The 18,222-nt window shown below is 47.2% G+C and overlaps 1 protein-coding gene across 3 annotated transcripts in view; it reads left to right on the forward strand.

Annotated features, from left to right (window-relative positions):
- TAF6 (TATA-box binding protein associated factor 6) overlaps nucleotides 1–17,704 on the forward strand; it is a 45,879-nt gene extending 28,175 nt beyond the window's left edge. For 2 of the 3 annotated variants that reach the window (XM_089663243.1, XM_089663244.1), the window contains exons 9-15: nucleotides 1,210–1,311; nucleotides 8,193–8,375; nucleotides 9,531–9,605; nucleotides 9,695–9,820; nucleotides 14,235–14,408; nucleotides 14,621–14,824; nucleotides 17,327–17,704. In XM_089663243.1, coding sequence (XP_089519369.1) covers nucleotides 1,210–1,311; nucleotides 8,193–8,375; nucleotides 9,531–9,605; nucleotides 9,695–9,820; nucleotides 14,235–14,408; nucleotides 14,621–14,824; nucleotides 17,327–17,551 — 1,089 coding nt within the window. In that variant the 3' untranslated portion in view covers nucleotides 17,552–17,704. The remainder of the gene's footprint in view (nucleotides 1–1,209; nucleotides 1,312–8,192; nucleotides 8,376–9,530; nucleotides 9,606–9,694; nucleotides 9,821–14,234; nucleotides 14,409–14,620; nucleotides 14,825–17,326) is intronic. The other variant, XM_089663245.1, reaches the window with a different exon arrangement.
- Nucleotides 17,705–18,222: the final 518 nt, after the last annotated feature.

Consider the following 18,222-nt stretch of genomic DNA (forward strand, 5'->3'; position numbering starts at 1 on the left):
CACATGGCTCCTCATACTCGGAAATACCACTCCCACAAGACAACTCTGGACCAAGGCCCTACACTGTTATATAAGACTCGGGGGAGTGAGTCACATGGTTCTGCATACTCGGAAGTACCACTCCCACAAGACAACTCTGGGCCAAGGCCCTACACTGTTATATGAGGGTCAGGGGAGTGAGTCACACGGTTCTGCATACTCGGAAGTACCACTCCCACAAGACAACTCTGGGCCAAGGCCCTACACTGTTATATAAGACTCAGGAGTGAGTCACACGGTTCTGCATACTCGGAAGTACCACTCCCACAAGACAACTCTGGACCAAGCCCCTACACTGTTATATGAGACTCAGGTGAGTGAGTCACACGGTTCTGCATACTCGGAAGTACCACTCCCACAAGACAACTCTGGGCCAAGGCCCTACACTGTTATATGAGGCTCAGGTGAGTGAGTCAGATGGTTCTGCATACTCGGAAGTACCACTCCCACAAGACAACTCTGGACCAAGCCCCTACACTGTTATATGAGACTCAGGTGAGTGAGTCACACGGTTCTGCATACTCGGAAGTACCACTCCCACAAGACAATTCTGGACCAAGCCCCTACACTGTTATATGAGGCTCAGGTGAGTGAGTCAGATGGTTCTGCATACTCGGAAGTACCACTCCCACAAGACAACTCTGGGCCAAGGCCCTACACTGTTATATGAGACTCAGGGGAGTGAGTCACATGGTTCTGCATACTTGGAAGTACCACTCCCACAAAACAACTCTGGGCCAAGGCCCCACACTGTTATATGAGACTCAGGGGAGTGAGTCACATGGTTTTCTTACCTGGAAGTACTGCCTCCATGTGACAACATTAGACCAAGCCTCAGTACTGCTTGTACTTTGCAGCAAAGCCAAGCAGTGGGGAATGTAGGAAACCAAATCATACTACTGAGGAGGGTTACATTAAAGCCAACCAATTGACTCCTCTCTGGATGGGGTGCATGAGCCATAAGACAGGCTGAACTGAATCATAACTACTGTGCACATTTACTTGTTTCAATGTTGTACTTCGCTGCTAGTCCAGTGTTACACTTTAATAACCAACTCGAGCCTTGATAATAAGGAATTATGGCCTCTCACATTACTGATTTTTCCCTTCTGAAGCTTTGCGCCTTTTTTTGATTTGTAAACATTATCTCTATCCTTTTTTTTTTTTTAGGTGCGCGTGAATGTTGTACAGAATAACCTGGCACTGCTTATTTATCTCATGCGAATGGTAAAAGCTCTGATGGACAACGCCACTCTGTACCTAGAGAAATACGTAAGTGTGAAGACACTGGAAATATAAACTAGATTTACTTTGCAGCTTATCAGGACTGAGAAAGTCCCACCCTGAACTTGTTGATACAGAAGAAACAGGAAAGCTAAACGGTTTAGTGTGGGAAGAGTTGAAACTTCTGTTTTGTGTCTGTGAACACACTGGGGAGATTTTTCTTTGCTTCCTGTCTTGATGCCTGTACAAGAAATTTGGGGAGTGGTTGTCACAGGAAGGGTATAAACTGCAGATTTTTACTTGTCTTAAAGGATAAGTACAGTTTAAAACAAAGTGAGTATAAAATAAATGTGTGTATGAATGCTTATAAATAATTAACCACTTCCCGACCAGCCGTTGCATATAAACGGCCGGACGGTGGCAGTGCAGGGTCGGGTGGCCATTTATAAACGGCCTCCCCACACCTTGTTTGTGCGCGCTCCCTGGGAGCGCGCAGCACCGCGATCCGGTGCCCGCTGTGTCCTCCGGACACAGTGAAACACCGATCGTCAGACGGGACCTCTGTACGAGGTCCCGATCATGTGATCACTGATTGGCCAATCAGTGATCACATGCAAAGTAGTAAGCAAGATGTCGCTTGTGACATCATTGCTTACTACGTGTGAAATGTGTGAATGATCACAGAAGTCACATGGTACAAGGCTATTCACAACAGCCTTGTACCATGTGACAAGCTGTGACCAATCACAGCTCACTCAGTACTTCTCAATGAGTGCAAGAATGCAGACAGAGAGAAAGAGAAATGATTGCTTTTACATCCTATATGGGTGTAAAAGCAATCCGTGTAAAAAAAAAAAAAATCTTCATCACCCCCCACAAGTAGTACAGTGTCACCATGGTGACACTGTACTGCTAGGGTGACAGTATGTAAAAAAAAAAAAAACTAAAAATAAAAAGTAATATAAAAAAATAAAATAAAAATGTAAAAACAAATGTTTAAAAATTATAATTTTTGGTTATAAACTAATTTTGGATTTTTTTTTTTTTTTACTAAAAAGATAACGGAATACATTTTGGCCAAGATTTATGATGAAATATTATTTATTTGCAAAATTTTATTTAAAAAAACACTTTTTTTCAAAAATTTTTAAGTTTTTCATTTACATAGCAAAAAAAAATAAAAATCCCAGTAGTGAATAAATAACACCAAAATAAAGCTTTATCTGTCTCAAAAAAATGGTAAAAAATTCATTTGGGTACAGTGTTGCATGACCGCGCAATTGTCATTCAAAGTGTGATAGCGCTGAAAGCTGAAAATTGCCCTGGTCAGGAAGGGGGTGAAAGTGTCCGGACAGGAAGTGGTTAAGAAAATATATATAAATAACAGATATAATATCAAAACGGCATGTAAACAGTTCATAAAGTGACTTTCAAGTGCTCAGATATCCCTTTGATTTCCTGAAGATGAATGATGTGCATACAGGTGTGTAAGGAATGCGGACTCACCAGAACACGCAAATTGATGAGCGTTTTGTATATTATATCCTGATGTCATCTAATGGTCATCTCAGGGTAAGGCAGGAATCCAGTAGACTCCCTCTTGTGGTCCTGGGACTCAATGGTGGGACATCAGGGGTATCCAGAGTTCCTCTTAAGGGATAGATGGGTGCAGCTCTCTGGGTGTAATGGAGGCTCCCTCTCTGGTGGTCAGGTGGTAGGTAGCTGTAAGTTGATACTCCCCAAGGTAATCAAGGCAAAAGCATATCCATAGTGTAGTATTGTAAGGATATTTATTGGAAAGTATGCAAGTATAAACAAGGTAAACAAATAGTAAAGCTGAACATGCAGAGCAAATAAAAGCATGGACTAACTGTCCAGAGTGAAAGATGGCCGACGGAGCTCCACGTTGCTCCAGCGGCGTGACGTCACGGCGTTACTGGCTCCTCCTTATGTGTTTCGTGTACCCGCACGTCGCCTGAGGGGAATACCAATTTTTCCTTTCACCTAACCCACAAGTGTTAAACACAAGGTCCGCAGGTGGCCCTAACGCCTCTCCTGCAGCTGCATCACCTCCCCTCTGCCCCCTACCTTGTCTCAGCAGTTGGTAGCAGAGAGGTCGACAGAACTCCTCCTCCAGATCCTGCACTTCTCTGCACATCTGCGGACAGACTCGTCTCTGCCCCCACCTTGTCCCAGCAGTTAGCAGCAGAGAGGAGGACAGAACTCCTCCTACAGATCCTGCTCCATTCTGTGCCGCTGCAGCACCCCCCTCGCCTCCGCTTCTCCTGATCTTAGCATTCAGCAGATTCCAGCAGCTGACTTCAGCCCTCCTTTGGGCCTTCTCCAGACCCTGCACTTTCTGCTTCTCAGCTCCACCCCCAGCTTCTCACCGACAGCAGCACAAGGTAAGGAGGGTGTGTAACGAACACGGTGCCCGATCCCTGACCTTCTCACCAACTCGTGACAAAGGACCAGCCAATCTCACACCGTGCTGTCACTTGCATAACAATGCCACTCTCAGCTGCACCCTGCACAAAGATTTTCCAGCTTGCGGGACCACAGTCTAGGTGACAGCAGCCTGAGAGCTATTGTCACTGGGTTAAGTTAATTACACAATTACCCTTCAAACTCCAAACTGCCACCAGATCGCTTTGGGCCTATCAACCCTTCACAGTGTTAGCAAGAACAAATGTGAACAATAAATGTCTGTAACACACACTGTCACCGCAGACAGGTATATTCAGAGGATTATTATATACAGCAGCACTCTTCAAGAGACAGGGATTCTTTAGTTTGCATTAAAAGCTTTAGAGACAGTTTGAACACTTTAAAAAATAGGGTTTATTATCAAAAAGGTCAAATGGTGCAAATAAAATATTTACAGAAAAGGATGTTACAAAGAAATAAAGAGAACAATAATGCAACAGAGAAATAAAAGAAAGGAGTTAAGAAGGCAGAGTACTTGCAAAGTCCTGGTTTTAGCAGAGGCCAATTGTCCGAGCAAAAACGTTGCCTTGGCTGTCAAGTCCATTAACATCAACCAAGGAACATCTTAAACGAGAGCTCCCCTTACTAGATCTGGTCAGTCCCTTTCTATGGTCTTCTCTGATGCCCGCCTCACCACCTGCCCCCTCGACCCTATCCCCTCACAACTCCTACGACCTCCCTCCCCCTCCATCCTACACTCCCTCACCCACATCTTTAATCTATCCCTCTCTTCCGGCACTTTCCCCTCCCCTCTGAAGCATGCATACATCACCCCCATACTTAAAAAGCCCTCTCTGGACCCCAATGACCCGAACAACCTCAGACCCATCTCCTTGCTCCCATTCACATCCAAACTCCTCGAGCGCTTAGTCTACACTTGCCTAAGCTCTCACCTCAATGACAACAACCTCCTCGATCCCCTACAATCTGGCTTCCGTCCCCTACACTCCACCGAAACCGCCTTACTCAAACTCTCCAATGACCTAACCGCCAAGGCTAATGGCCACTACTCAGTGCTCCTACTCCTTGACATCTCCGCAGCCTTCGACACAGTCGACCATCCCCCCCTCCTCAAAAAACTACACTCCCTCGGCCTCCAAGACTCTGCTCTCTCCTGGCTCTCATCCTACCTGTCACAACGCTCTTTCAGCGTCACCTATAATGCTACCACCTCCCCCTCACTCCCCCTCTCTGTTGGGGTCCCTCAAGGCTCTGTCCTCGGGCCCCTTCTCTTCTCCATCTACACCTCCTCCCTTGGCCAACTCATACACTCTCACGGCTTCAACTATCACCTCTATGCCGACGACACACAAATCTATCTCTCAACCCCCCACCTCACCCCCTCGGTCTCCTCCCGAATCACAAACCTACTGAACGACCTATCAGACTGGATGTCGCTCCACTTCCTTAAACTGAACCTCTCCAAAACCGAGCTCCTAGTCTTCCCCCCAGCCCGCACACCACCCCCCATTGACTTCTCCATCACGTCCAACAATGCCACTATCAGGCCCGCCCCGCAGGCCAGAGTACTTGGTGTCATTCTGGACTCCAACCTATCCTTCCAGCCCCAAGTCCAATCATTAACAAACTCGTGCAGACTCCACCTCCGCAACATCACCAAAATCTGCCCATTCCTAACCCCAGAGACTACTAAGCAGCTAATCCACTCCCTCATCATATCACGACTCGATTACTGCAACTCCCTCCTCACTGTCCTGCCTCGCCACAGGCTATCCCCGCTTCAGTTGATCCTGAATATGGTAGCCAGACTCATTCACCTTACCAACCGCTCCATCTCCGCCACCCCCCTCTGCCAATCCCTCCACTGGCTTCCGATTGCACAACGGATCAAATTAAAAATCCTAACACTGACGTACAAAGCCGTCCACCATACTGCCCCGAACTACATCACTGACCTAATATCCAAGTACCACCCAACACGCACACTCCGCTCCACACAAGACCTCCTTCTCTCTAGTTCCCTGGTCTCCTCCTCCCATGCCCGCCTCCAGGATTTCTCCAGGGTGTCACCCATACTCTGGAACTCCCTGCCCCAACCCATCAGACTATCACCTACTCTCCTCTCCTTTAGGCGCACCCTAAAAACCCATCTCTTCAGGGAAGCCTACCCCACCCCCTGCTAACTTGCCGACCTCCTCCACTCTTCTTACCACTCCATCCCCCACAGCTATCTCCTCCTGTACCACTATCCCCTCCCTCCTAGATTGTAAGCTCGAAAGAGCAGGGCCCTCGAACCCCTCGTGTATCGCATTGTATTGTTATTGTACTGTCGCATGTTCTGTCCCCCTTTACAATGTACAGCGCTGAGCGAACTGTTGGCACTTTATAAATACTGTATAGTAATAATAATATGGTGTCAAAGGGGTATTGCCTGAGAACAACTGACCAATCATCCGGTTTAAGGGCTGGGTGCTAGGAGGTTACCAAATTTATGACCAAGTCCCAACTACAGTTTCATACTCATATTAGTAACTTACAATACGTGCAGATGGTATTCTAGAAACTGGCAGATTATTATTCAAAATTATATTTCAAACCCAGGGATACTAAACACAGCATACCTTTGTCACCCAGGAGGCAGGAGACTGCTTTCTTCCTTTTCCTATGTGCTAGCATAGTCATGTATGACCTTGATTTGTTCAGTATGATATTCCCTATTCAAGTATATACCTAATATTAATGTGCCCTGTTCCTGTTGAATTTCATGTATTGTATGTGGACTTGTTACATGTAGAATAGACGTTTTATGGGATGCTCTGCATTCATAGAGGCTCAATGGCTGTATAGGTCATGTGTGACTGCTTGACTGAGTTTTTATTGTTTTATGATAGGCAGAGGAAAGTGTTTTCCATGGTTCCTAAAAACAGACATCCTGCCAAGACTAATCAGCTGTTTACAGCTGGCATCCAGGCCTGGGCTCTGGGGTCCTGTTGTGTTTTAATTAAGATAAGAGGCTCTTTGGAAGTTCGTTAAAACTTACAGCTGCAAATTCCAGTTTTCAGTTGGAGGGTAGAAAGATTATTGCTCATGAAAAACAAAAATGGCTGCCGCGTACAGGTTCCATGTCCCTATTGCGCACAGTCATTACAGAGTGCACTTGACACTTGATGTAAGGGGGTGGTGGGGTGCTTTAGACATCTAGTCTTACAGATGAAACTGGCCCTATGAGGGCAACCATAATGCTGATCTGGCTTGCAATGAATTTGCATTTGACACCCCTGATCTATCCTAACCCACCCTTCTCTTGTACAGATGCATACTTGCCTGGATCTGGCATCTGCAGGTCCGCCATTTGTTTACACCTTGCAGTGCAAGTCTTGTACATTGCTCACTATAGCCCCATACATTTCTCTGGGGCGTTGTCCCGAAGACGGAGGAGATCAGAGACAGACCCATGGAAGTCTATGGGGCTGTACTGTGAAGCAACAGCCAAGACAGTGAAGATGTGTACCTCTGGATTTAAACAATCAGCAGAGCTTGAGTTGTCAGAACAGGGTAAGGTATCATCCGAAGTGGGGTTGGTTAGGTCAGGGGAAGAAGCTTGCCCTTTGATGTCCCTACCGCAGACAAACGATAACGCCATTTTCAGGTCATATCTGAATAAATGTTTGTCCATGGATTTCGGACACTAACTGCAGGAAAATCACACTGTGATGGGAGTCACTTTGGGTGGTGGGCCCATGGAACACAGCCTCCTTTGGAGAGGTGGGGAGACCTCTGTCTCAGCTCCCCATATCCCTATTATGTGTAAGTCACCCTGTGCCTGTTAGGGGTGCAGGGTGAAATGTCCTGATATTGTGTAGACATGTATAGGTGGGGTGTGGGGGTTGTTCATTGTTTACTGCCAGGTGGTCCCATTGTTCTATTGTGTCTTGCTTGGGAGCAAACTATTATGAGATGTATGTGTTTATGTGTATTGGCTTGGTGGGGGGTGTCTGCTGTGTGTCTCTTGTTATTAAATGTATTGCCCCGCCCTGTGTATATATCTTCAGTCTGTGTTGAAATAAAGCAGTCTATTTCCTGTTTTAATATGAGTCTGATGCTGTCTCGTCTTGCATGGTCAGCGGTGGTGTCCGTGGATCTGTGTTCGGACAGGGAGTCTTAACAGAAATGCCCTAGTGCAGTCTGGGTCCGGTTCCGTTACACACACAAATACAATAGTAAAGGATAATTTCACCATGAAAAAAAAATAAATATAATTTTTTTGCAGATAAAAAAATGTGCATTTGCTTTTTTTTTGTAGGAGCCTAGGAAACATTGCACCTGCAAATAGCAGATCGCAGGTGCAATGCAGGGCTCCTGCAAACTGTCAGTGTAAGCTGTCTGCTCGTACAGACAGGCAGTTATACAAAAGACTCAATGAACGACCACAGCGCTCAACAGCAACATAATGCTTCTGACTTTGATCTGATCTCTTCCAGCTCCATGAACTCATTCCAGCTGTGATGACGTGTATCGTCAGCCGCCAGCTTTGTCTGCGACCCGATGTGGACAATCACTGGGCATTGAGAGACTTTGCCGCTCGTCTCATTGCGCAGATCTGCAAGAACTTCAGCACCACAACCAACAACATCCAATCTAGGATAACCAAGACATTTACAAAGGTACAAAGAAGAAGAATACATTAGATTAGTGGGATTTGAACCCTCAAGTCCTCTCTTTACCTACTTTTGTCTTGATTTTTAAAGTGAGCCTGTCGGTCAGTTTATATTTTTCACAGTAAAAGTCCTGCGTCAGACACCGTGATTGTAAACCCTTACATGTACTCAAGGACGTGACTGGCCTCGGTTGTTACACAGAGAGGAAACCAATCCTCCTACATAAGTTGTACCTGTTTATTTGTTGTCTTCTGTTCTCTACATCCGTTCAATGTGCAGAATTTATAAAGCTTGTCTGAGCATTAAAAAAAAAAGGGGGGGGGGGTGCAGAGAACTGGTGTTGCACTCTGCTTACATATACTCAGTGACGTGACTGGCCTCAGTAGATACACAGAGCGGAAACGAATCCTCCTACATAAGTTGTACCTGATTATTTGTTGTCTTCTCTTCTCTACATCCGTTCAATGTGCAGAATTTATAAAGCTTATCTGAGCATTAAAAAAAAGGGGGGGGGGGCAGAGAACTGGTGTTGCACTCTGCTTACATATACTCAATGACGTGACTGGCCTCGGTTGTTACACAGAGAGGAAACCAATCCTCCTACATAAGTTGTACCTGTTTATTTGTTGTCTTCTCTTCTCTACATCTGTTCAATGTGCAGAATTTATATAGCTTGTCTGAGCATTAAAGAAAAGGGGGGGGGGGAGGTGTGCAGAGAACTGGTGTTGCACTCTGCTTACATATACTCAGTGACGTGACTGACCTCAGTAGATACACAGAGAGGAAACGAATCCTCCTACATAAGTTGTACCTGTTTATTTGTTGTCTTCTCTTCTCTACATCTGTTCAATGTGCAGTAATTATAAAGCTTGTCTGAGCTTTAAAAATAATTGGGGGGGGGGGGGCAGAGAACTGGTGTTACACTCTGCTTACATATACTCAAGGACGTGACTGGCCTCGGTTGTTACACAGAGAGGAAACCAATCCTACATAACTTGTACCTGTTTATTTGTTGTCTTTTTTTCTCTACATCTGTTCAATGTGCAGAATTTATAAAGCTTGTCTGAGCAAATGCCACCATTTGTGTAAATTTCCCCTGCCAGTTTTTGGATCTATCCTGTATTCTTGATGTGTTTTTATTTTTTGGTTTTGTTATGGCAGAGTTTGGTTGACGATCGCACTCCATGGACCACCCGGTATGGCTCTATCGCTGGCCTTGCAGAACTGGGACCCGATGTGAGTTACAGTAGGTTTTATACAGTAAGAGAGATTGGGCCACCTATCATCATTTTACAATCTGCTTGGTTTTATTTATCTTTCATAAGGTGATCAAAACTCTGATCGTCCCACGTTTATCGGTGGAAGGAGAGCGCCTACGCACTGTTCTAGAGGGTCCAGTTATTTCCAACATTGACAAAATCGGAGCTGACCATGTCCAGAGCCTCTTGCTGGTAATAACATGCATTCCAGTGTTTGTTTTTATGTATGTGCTTATGTATGTAGCTCGGGGTAAACTTTCAGTACCAGAAGCAATAACCCCCCCCCCCCCACACACAGCCCGTCCCCCCCACCCCCTCGAGCTAAACTAGGTAATACACTGCAGCGTTGCTCCAGGATCCCTTCTGCACTTACCTTGTCCTGCGCTCCCGCGATGTCCTCCCTGCAGTGTCCCCTGTAATGTCCTCCGGCCGATGCCGGCATCCATCTTCTTGGTTCCGTTCCCTGCGACGTCGGGACGTACGGGGGACGGAACCGGCAGGAAATTTAAAAATTTTAAAAGTGACATTCACTAAATACACTAAAATCACATAGTATAACATTCCTGTATCAAACCATTTCACATACATTTTGTCCCGAGTGCTTTGTCCGGCGCCCTGCCTGCATTTTTACTGTTCTTTCTGCCTGGAAACTGAGAAACGTCCATGGCGTCCAAAAGCGTCCCTTTAGGTCAAAAGCGGTTTTAGACCGGCTAGAGAACAGCGATAGTAAATCAGAACCACTTGCAGAATTGAGTGATAATGATTTGTGGGGGAAATTCCTCATCAGACACTGAAAACGATTCTGCGACTTTGCTCAGCGATGTGCGAACTTGGCGCTCTATTTCAAATTTCAGTGTTTTTGGTTTGATTATATTATTGAATTAAATTTATTATTATTATATTAAATTTTTTTATGATTATTTATTATATTATAATTTATGATTTCGTGTTTCAAATTTTATCATCCCCGGGATGTTTACTAGACTCTTGTTTGGACAGATTTCAGTGAGTTATTCCTAAGAATTACAGACCTACAATAAAAAAACATATTTCCATGCAAAAAAATGTACCGCTTTCAGCACACAAAGACTGACATAATCAGACCGCTAGGGAGGTTGATAATACTTATTGTATTCCAACACAAGCATCTGCATCCATTGGGGAACTATAGATCCCAGTAAACCCAACTAGCTGTTTAGAAAAGTACCAATAACCACTTATTATAAAATGTATTGTGACAGTTTTATGCTAGGACTCAGGACAACGTGCAGAGGAGCTGGGAGTTTTTGGACTTGCACGTGCAGTTATTTGAAGGAAAACTGCACGTGCAAGCTCCCACAGTAGCTCTGATGAGGTGGCTCCCACACAGCAAGTCTTCCATTGATTTGCACCCAGCGGTAGCTCTAACCATAGAAAACCATGGAGCACAAGACCAAAACCAGATGAACGAGTACAAGATCATTTTAATTGTTGGTAAAAAAAAAATCATATAAAAACAGCCAACATGTTTTGGGGGCAACACCACTCCCCCCTTCATCAGGGATCAACACAAAACTTGGATGAAGAAAACTGTGACTTCATGGATCTATATTAAAACCAGCAGTGAATTCTCCTTGTGGAGTAGTTGCTGAGCAGCAATTGAATGTTGACTGTTTTTGTATGCCTTTTTTTTACCAAAAATTCGAATTATCTTGGACTCGCTCATCCAGTTTGGCCTGATGCTACTTTCTGTATTTCCATAGTTTTTATGTCAGGGGAGTGGAAGTCCTCAGAGAGATGGTCAGAGCAGAGAGTGGCAGAGTCAGCAGGCTAACAATCTGGATACGTTAGACATGATCGGTACAAACACAGTGCAGATCATCACAGGACTAATGGAAGTCATGAAGAAAAAGAATTGAGACCGACCTGTTATGGCACAGGCTGAAAGTCCAGCAGTCTACTTAACCACTTCCAGTCCGGACACTTTCACCCCCTTCCTGACCAGGGCAATTTTCAGCTTTCAGCGCTATCACACTTTGAATGACAATGACGGTCATGCAACACTGTACCCATATGAATTTTTTACCATTTTTTTGAGACAGATAAAGCTTTATTTTGGTGGTATTTATTCACCGCTGGGATTTTAATTTTTTTTACTATGTAAATGAAAAAGTCCAAAAATTTTGAAAAAAAGTGTTTTTTTAAATAAAATCTTGCAAATAAATAATATTTCATCATAAATCTTGGCCAAAATTTATTCCGTTATTTTTTTAGTAAAAAAAAAAAAATCCAAATTAGTTTATAACCAAAAATTATAATTTTTAAACATTTTTTTTTACACTTTTATTTTTTTTATATTTTTTATTTTTATTTTATTTTTTTCATACTGTCACCCTAGCAGTACAGTGTCACCATGGTGACACTGTACTACTTGTGGGGGGTGATGAAGATTTTTTTTTTTTTTTTACACTGATTGCTTTTACACCCATATAGGATGTAAAAGCAATCATTTCTCTTTCTCTCTGTCTGCATTCTTGCAGTCATTGAGAAGTACTGAGTGAGCTGTGATTGGTCACAGCTTGTCACATGGTACAAGGCTGTTGTGAATAGCCTTGTACCATGTGACCTCTGTGATCATTCACAGATTTCACACGTAGTAAGCAATGATGTCAGAAGTGACATCTTGCTTACTACTTTGCATGTGATCACTGATTGGCCAATCAGTGATCACATGATCGGGACCTCGTACAGAGGTCCCGTCCGACGATCGGTGTTTCACTTTGTCCGGAGGACACAGGGGGCATCGGATCGCGGTGCTGCGCGCTCCCAGGGAGCGTGCACACCTAGAAAAGGCGGGTGCCGTTTAGGAATGGCAACCCGCCCCTGGACTGCCACCGCCCTGCCGTTTATAAACAGCAGGCGGACAGCAAGAGGTTAAAAACTCCTAATTGAGTACATGTGCATTGAGCAGCATCCAGAAGATGGCAAAGGCTGATCATTACAACAAACTGAAATCTTTTAGGTGGAGGGAAGTAAAAATAAAAAACAATATAGTTGCATAAGTGTGCACACCCTTAAACTAATCCTTTGTTGAAGCCCCTTTTGATGTGATTCCAGCACTCAGTCTTTTTGGGGAGGAGTCTATCAGCATGGTGCATCTTGGCTTGGCAATATTTGCCCGCTCTTCCTTGCAAAAACACTCCAAATCTGTCAGATTGTGAGGATATCTCCTGTGCACAACCCTCTTCAGATCACCCCACAGATTTTCCATCGGATTCAGGTCTGGGCTCTGGCTGGGCCATTCCAAAACTTTCATCTTCTGGTGAAGCCATTCCTTTGTTGATTTGGATGCATACTTTGGGTGGTTGTTATGATGAAAGATGAAGTACCTCTTCATGTTCAGCTTTCTAGCGGAAGCCTGAAGGTTTTGTGTCGATATTGACTGGTATTTGGAACTGTCCATAACTCCCTCTACCTTGACTAAGGCTGAAGAAAAACAGCCCCAAAGAATGATATTGCCACCACCATGCTTCACAGTGGGTATGGTGTTCTTTTGGTGATGTGCAGTGTTGTTTTTGTGCCAAACATATCTTTTGGAATTATAGCCAAAGTTCATTTTCCCACATGCTATTGGGAGACTTCAGATGTGTTTTTGCAAAATGTAGCTGGGTTTGGATCTTTTTCTTGTAAGAAAAGGCTTCCGTCTTGTCACTCTACCCCATAGCCCAGACATATGAAGAATACGGGAGATTGTTGTCACATGGACCACACAGCCTGGACTTTCCAGTTATTCCTGCAGCTCCTTTAATGTTGCTGTAGGCCTCTTGGCAGCCTCCCAGACCAGTTTTCTACTCAGCTTTTCATCAATTTTGGAGGGACGTCCAGTTCTTGGTAATGTCACTGTTGGGACATATTTTCTCCACCTGATGGTGACTGTCTTCACTGTGTTCCATGGTGTAGTTAATGCCTTGGAAATTCTTTTGTACCCTTCTCCTGACTGATACCTTTTAACAATGAGATCCCTCTGATGCTTTGGAAGCTCTGTGGACCATGGCTTTTGCTGTAGGATGCGACTAAGAAAATGTCAGGAAAGACCTCCTAGAACAGCTGAACTTTCTTTGGGGTTAATCAGAGGCACTTTCATTGATGGCAGGTGTGTTCGGGAATGTGATTGCTTAATTCTGAACACAGCTACATCCCCAGTTATAAGAGGGTGTGCACACTTATGCAACCACAATATTTTAGTTTTTTATGTTTACTCCCCCCCCAAAAGATTTCAGTTTGGTTTTCAATTGAGTTGTACAGTTTATAGGTCACATTAAAGGTGGAAAAAGTTCTGAAATAATTTTTTTTTCTCATCACAGAATCCTGACATTTGAACAGGGGTGTGTAGACTTTTTATATCCACTGTAGATATAGTTCAGTAATGGGGAGAGGATCAGCTGTAGGGAGACCACAGGCAATACTGGTGACTACTCCTTTGACATCTGGCTGCTGTTTTTAAGCAGAGCTTCCAGAGTTCAGTTCCTGGATCCATATGGTATACAGACACACAAACGAACAGTAAAATCACTGGAAAGCCATTGTTGCAACGTTTCTTTCTTTCTTTTTTTTTGTTGTGTTTTAGAAACACACGGCTCCAGTTCTGGTGAAATTACGCACCTCTCCAGATGTCCCAGACACCTACCGTACAGATTATGGCTTCCTGGGTCCCACTCTGTGCTCTCATGTGATGAAGGCCCGGGCCCAGAGCGCTTTGCAGGGGCCCCAGGTCAACCGGACCACTCTGACAGTCACACAGGTAACCTTCGGCATTATATTCTGGCTTTAATTCATGTTGTAGAAGTTATCAGATGTCTAATCATCTCCCCCGGTAGTCACATGACCCGGGCTGTTGTGTGTGAAAGCCATGATGGTGTGTTACCCCTAATGACTTATTTTTATGTCTCTTTCCTAATCCCATGTCTTTCTCTCTCTGCTATCATCCTTTTCTACGTAACTTCTCTCTCTTAGCCTCGTCCCACCCTCACCCTCTCTCAGCCGTCCTCCGGCTCCATCACGCCATCCCCTCGCCCACCTGGGATAATTAAGGTGCCTGGGTCCTTGACTTTGCCCGTACAGACCTTAGTGAGTGCCCGGCCGGCCACCCCTACTCAGCCTTCACCACCACCCACCAAGTTCATTGTGGTGTCTTCAGCCGGGAGCAGCGGGACCCAGGTAACTGCTCATTGTGTCCTGTGTGCTTGTTCTGTGCCATTTCTCTGTCTCATCACTAATGCCTCATGCTCTTCCAGATCTCTGGCTGATGTTTGTTCTCCTGCTAACCGTGTTCTGTCATGCTGAGCCCTGTTTTCCTCTTCTATTAGTACTCTGCCTATGTTTTATAACAGCCCTTTTCAACCTTTGTGTAGTTTCTCCTCCCAGGATAAAATCATTTTATCAGCATTCCTTATCATGATTGGGTCATGTAGGTATTAACTAGAGGGAAATGGCTGGCCCTTCTGAGCGCTGCAAGTGTTGCACCCATAGGTTTTTACATGTTAGATCTTGCACTGTTCTTCCTGTCCCTTCTTTTGTGCTGTGCAATCTCTCCCTTCCCTTCTGCTCTGTCCCTTTATCTCATGTTTACTCCCTCCCCTTGCGCTGTGTCCCCCTCTCCCTTCCCTCGCGCTGCGTCCCCCTCTCCCTTCCCTTGCGCTGCGTCCCCCTCTCTTTCCTCGCGCTGCGTCCCCCTCTCTTCCCTCGCGCTGCGTCCCCCTCTCTTCCCTCGCGCTGCGTCCCCCTCTCTTCCCTCGCGCTGCGTCCCCCTCTCTTCCCTCGCGCTGCGTCCCCCTCTCTTCCCTCACGCTGCGTCCCCCTCTCCCTTCCCTCGCGCTGCGTCCCCCTCTCCCTTCCCTCGCGCTGCGTCCCCCTCTCTTCCCTCGCGCTGCGTCCCCCTCTCTCTTCCCTCGCGCTGCGTCCCCCTCTCTCTTCCCTCGCGCTGCGTCCCCCTCTTCTCTTCCCTCGCGCTGCGTCCCCCTCTTCTCTTCCCTCGCCCTGCGTCCCTCTTTTCTTCCCCTCGCGCTGCGTCCCCCTCTTTTCTTCCCTCGCGCTGCGTCCCCCTCTTTTCTTCCCTCGCGCTGCGTCCCCCTCTTCTCTTCCCTCGCGCTGCGTCCCCCTCTTCTCTTCCCTCGCGCTGCGTCCCCCTCTTCTCTTCCCTCGCGCTGCGTCCCCCTCTTCTCTTCCCTCGCGCTGCGTCCCCCTCTTCTCTTCCCTCGCGCTGCGACCCCCTCTTCTCTTCCCTCGCGCTGCGTCCCCCTCTTCTCTTCCCTCGCGCTGCGTCCCCCTCTTCTCTTCCCTCGCGCTGCGTCCCCCTCTTCTCTTCCCTCGCGCTGCGTCCCCCTCTTCTCTTCCCTCGCGCTGCGTCCCCCTCTTCTCTTCCCTCGCGCTGCGTCCCCCTCTTCTCTTCCCTCGCGCTGCGTCCCCCTCTTCTCTTCCCTCGCGCTGCGTCCCCCTCTTCTCTTCCCTCGCGCTTCGTCCCCCTCTTCTCTTCCCTCGCGCTGCGTCCCTCTCTTCTCTTCCCTCGCGCTGCGTCCCTCTCTTCTCTTCCTTCACGCTGCGTCCTCCTCCTCTCTTCCCTGGCGCTGTGTCCCCCTCTTCTCTTCCCTCGCACTGTGTCTCTCTCTCTCTTCTCCCTCTCTCTTCCCTCGCGCTGCATCCCCTTTCCCTAATGCTGCTTCACCCTCCCTCGTGCTGCGTCCCTGTCTTCCGTTCCTCGTGCTGCGTCCCCGTCTTCCGTTCCTCGTGCTGCGTCCCCGTCTTCCGTTCCTCGTGCTGCGTCCCCCTCTTCCGTTCCTCGTGCTGCGTCCCCCTCTTCCGTTCCTCGTGCTGCGTCCCCCTCTTCCGTTCCTCGTGCTGCGTCCCCCTCTTCCGTTCCTCGTGCTGCGTCCCCCTCTTCCGTTCCTCGTGCTGCGTCCCCCGCTTTTGCCCCTCGTGCTGCATTCCCCTCTTCCGCCCCTCGTGCTAAGTCCCCCTCTTCTGTCCCTCGTGCTGCGCCACCCTCTCTCTCCCCTCGCGCTGCGCCCCCCCCTCTCTCCCCTCGCGCTGCGCCCCCCTCTCTCTTCCCTCGCGCTGCGCCCCCCTCTCTCTTCCCTCGCGCTGCGCCCCCCTCTCTCTTCCCTCGCGCTGCGCCCCCCTCTCTCTTCCCTCGCGCTGCGCCCCCCTCTCTCTTCCCTCGCGCTGCGCCCTCCTCTCTTCCCTCGCGCTGCGCCCCCCCTCTCTCTTCCCTCGCGCTGCGCCCTCCTCTCTTCCCTCGCGCTGCGCCCCCCTCTCTCTTCCCTCACGCTGCGCCCTCCTCTCTTCCCTCGCGCTGCGTCCCCCTTCCCTAACGCTGCTTAACATTCTTTTGTGCTGCATCCCCTCTCCCTTTTTTCTTGCAGTGTATCCTATCTCCCTTCCATCATGCTGCTCTTCCTTCTCGCCTCCTACTGCACCCCTCTCCTTGCACCGCACATGCCTCTCACTTCTTTTTTCAAGTACTTTAACCTCTACAGTTTCCTTTATTTTACATGTCCTAATATTTCCCCCATCCTACACAACTGCTTTTTCACTGTTGCTTCCTCCTTTCCAGCTTCCCCTGTTTTTGCAGTTGTTCCATACCTCTTTGTGTCTGTACATTCCTGCTACATCCTCCATACCAATCTTTTTGTACCTCTGGTCTCACTGTGTCCCTCCTTACAGGTTCTCACCTCTTCAAGCGGCCCTTCTCCATCCACACCATGCCCCCCTGGGGTCCAACCCATTGTGAAACTTGTGTCCAGCGGTCAGAGCAGCGGCCTGGGGGGCTCAGCAACTGGCGGCAGCAGCGGAATGCAGAAATATATTGTGGTGTCTCTTCCAACCGCTGGAGAAAGCAAGACCCCTCAACCCTCCCCTCCCCCCACAGCAGAGACCCCCGGCTTGTGACAAAAGACCCCTGTGATGTGTATGAGCATTTGGGTGAATGTGTGGTCAATTGCGTGGCTGAATGTATGGATGTTTCTGGTGTTTTCTGCGTGTTACAGTTTATTTTGTGTACAAGGAATATTAACCTTTTCTTAATAAAATGGTTTAAAACTCCGGGCTTTTGTTTCACTTTTTTAACGGACAACTCCAAGCTCCGATGCGAAGTAAAAATACTCAAGTCCTAAAGTAGAAGCCTGGGCTAGTTCCAAGCTTGAAATGACTCCCGGCTACCTTCTTAATCCTATATTGACTACCCTGTAGAAGGAAAATACCTGTACTTGCCTATTGTCAGAGTGCTCCCATCCAGTCATGTGATCTCAGCGGCCGGCTTTAGGGGAGAGGATAGAATGCCAACAAAAGGCGGAATACATGGGTGGTGACCTCACCCACAAGGCTTACTATGGGGCATCCAATGTCAGCCGAAGCTGGCTGCTAGGTGCCGACCATGTGCCTGAACCAGAGTGCCCTGAGGATAGGTAAGTGTAAGCATCTTCTACAGGGTTGATAATATAGGCAGGGGCGTCCCTAGGGTTGGTGTCACCCCCTCTGATGATCCCCGCAGAATAAATCGGATCTGCGGATCAAGCATAATGGATCGGACTCCGATCCATTATGCTCAATCCGCAGATCCG

Source organism: Staurois parvus, unplaced genomic scaffold (genome assembly GCF_062004578.1).
Source record: "Staurois parvus isolate SC_StPar_1 unplaced genomic scaffold, SC_StPar_1.0 ptg001642l, whole genome shotgun sequence".
In the NCBI taxonomy this organism is placed as follows: domain Eukaryota; kingdom Metazoa; phylum Chordata; class Amphibia; order Anura; family Ranidae; genus Staurois; species Staurois parvus.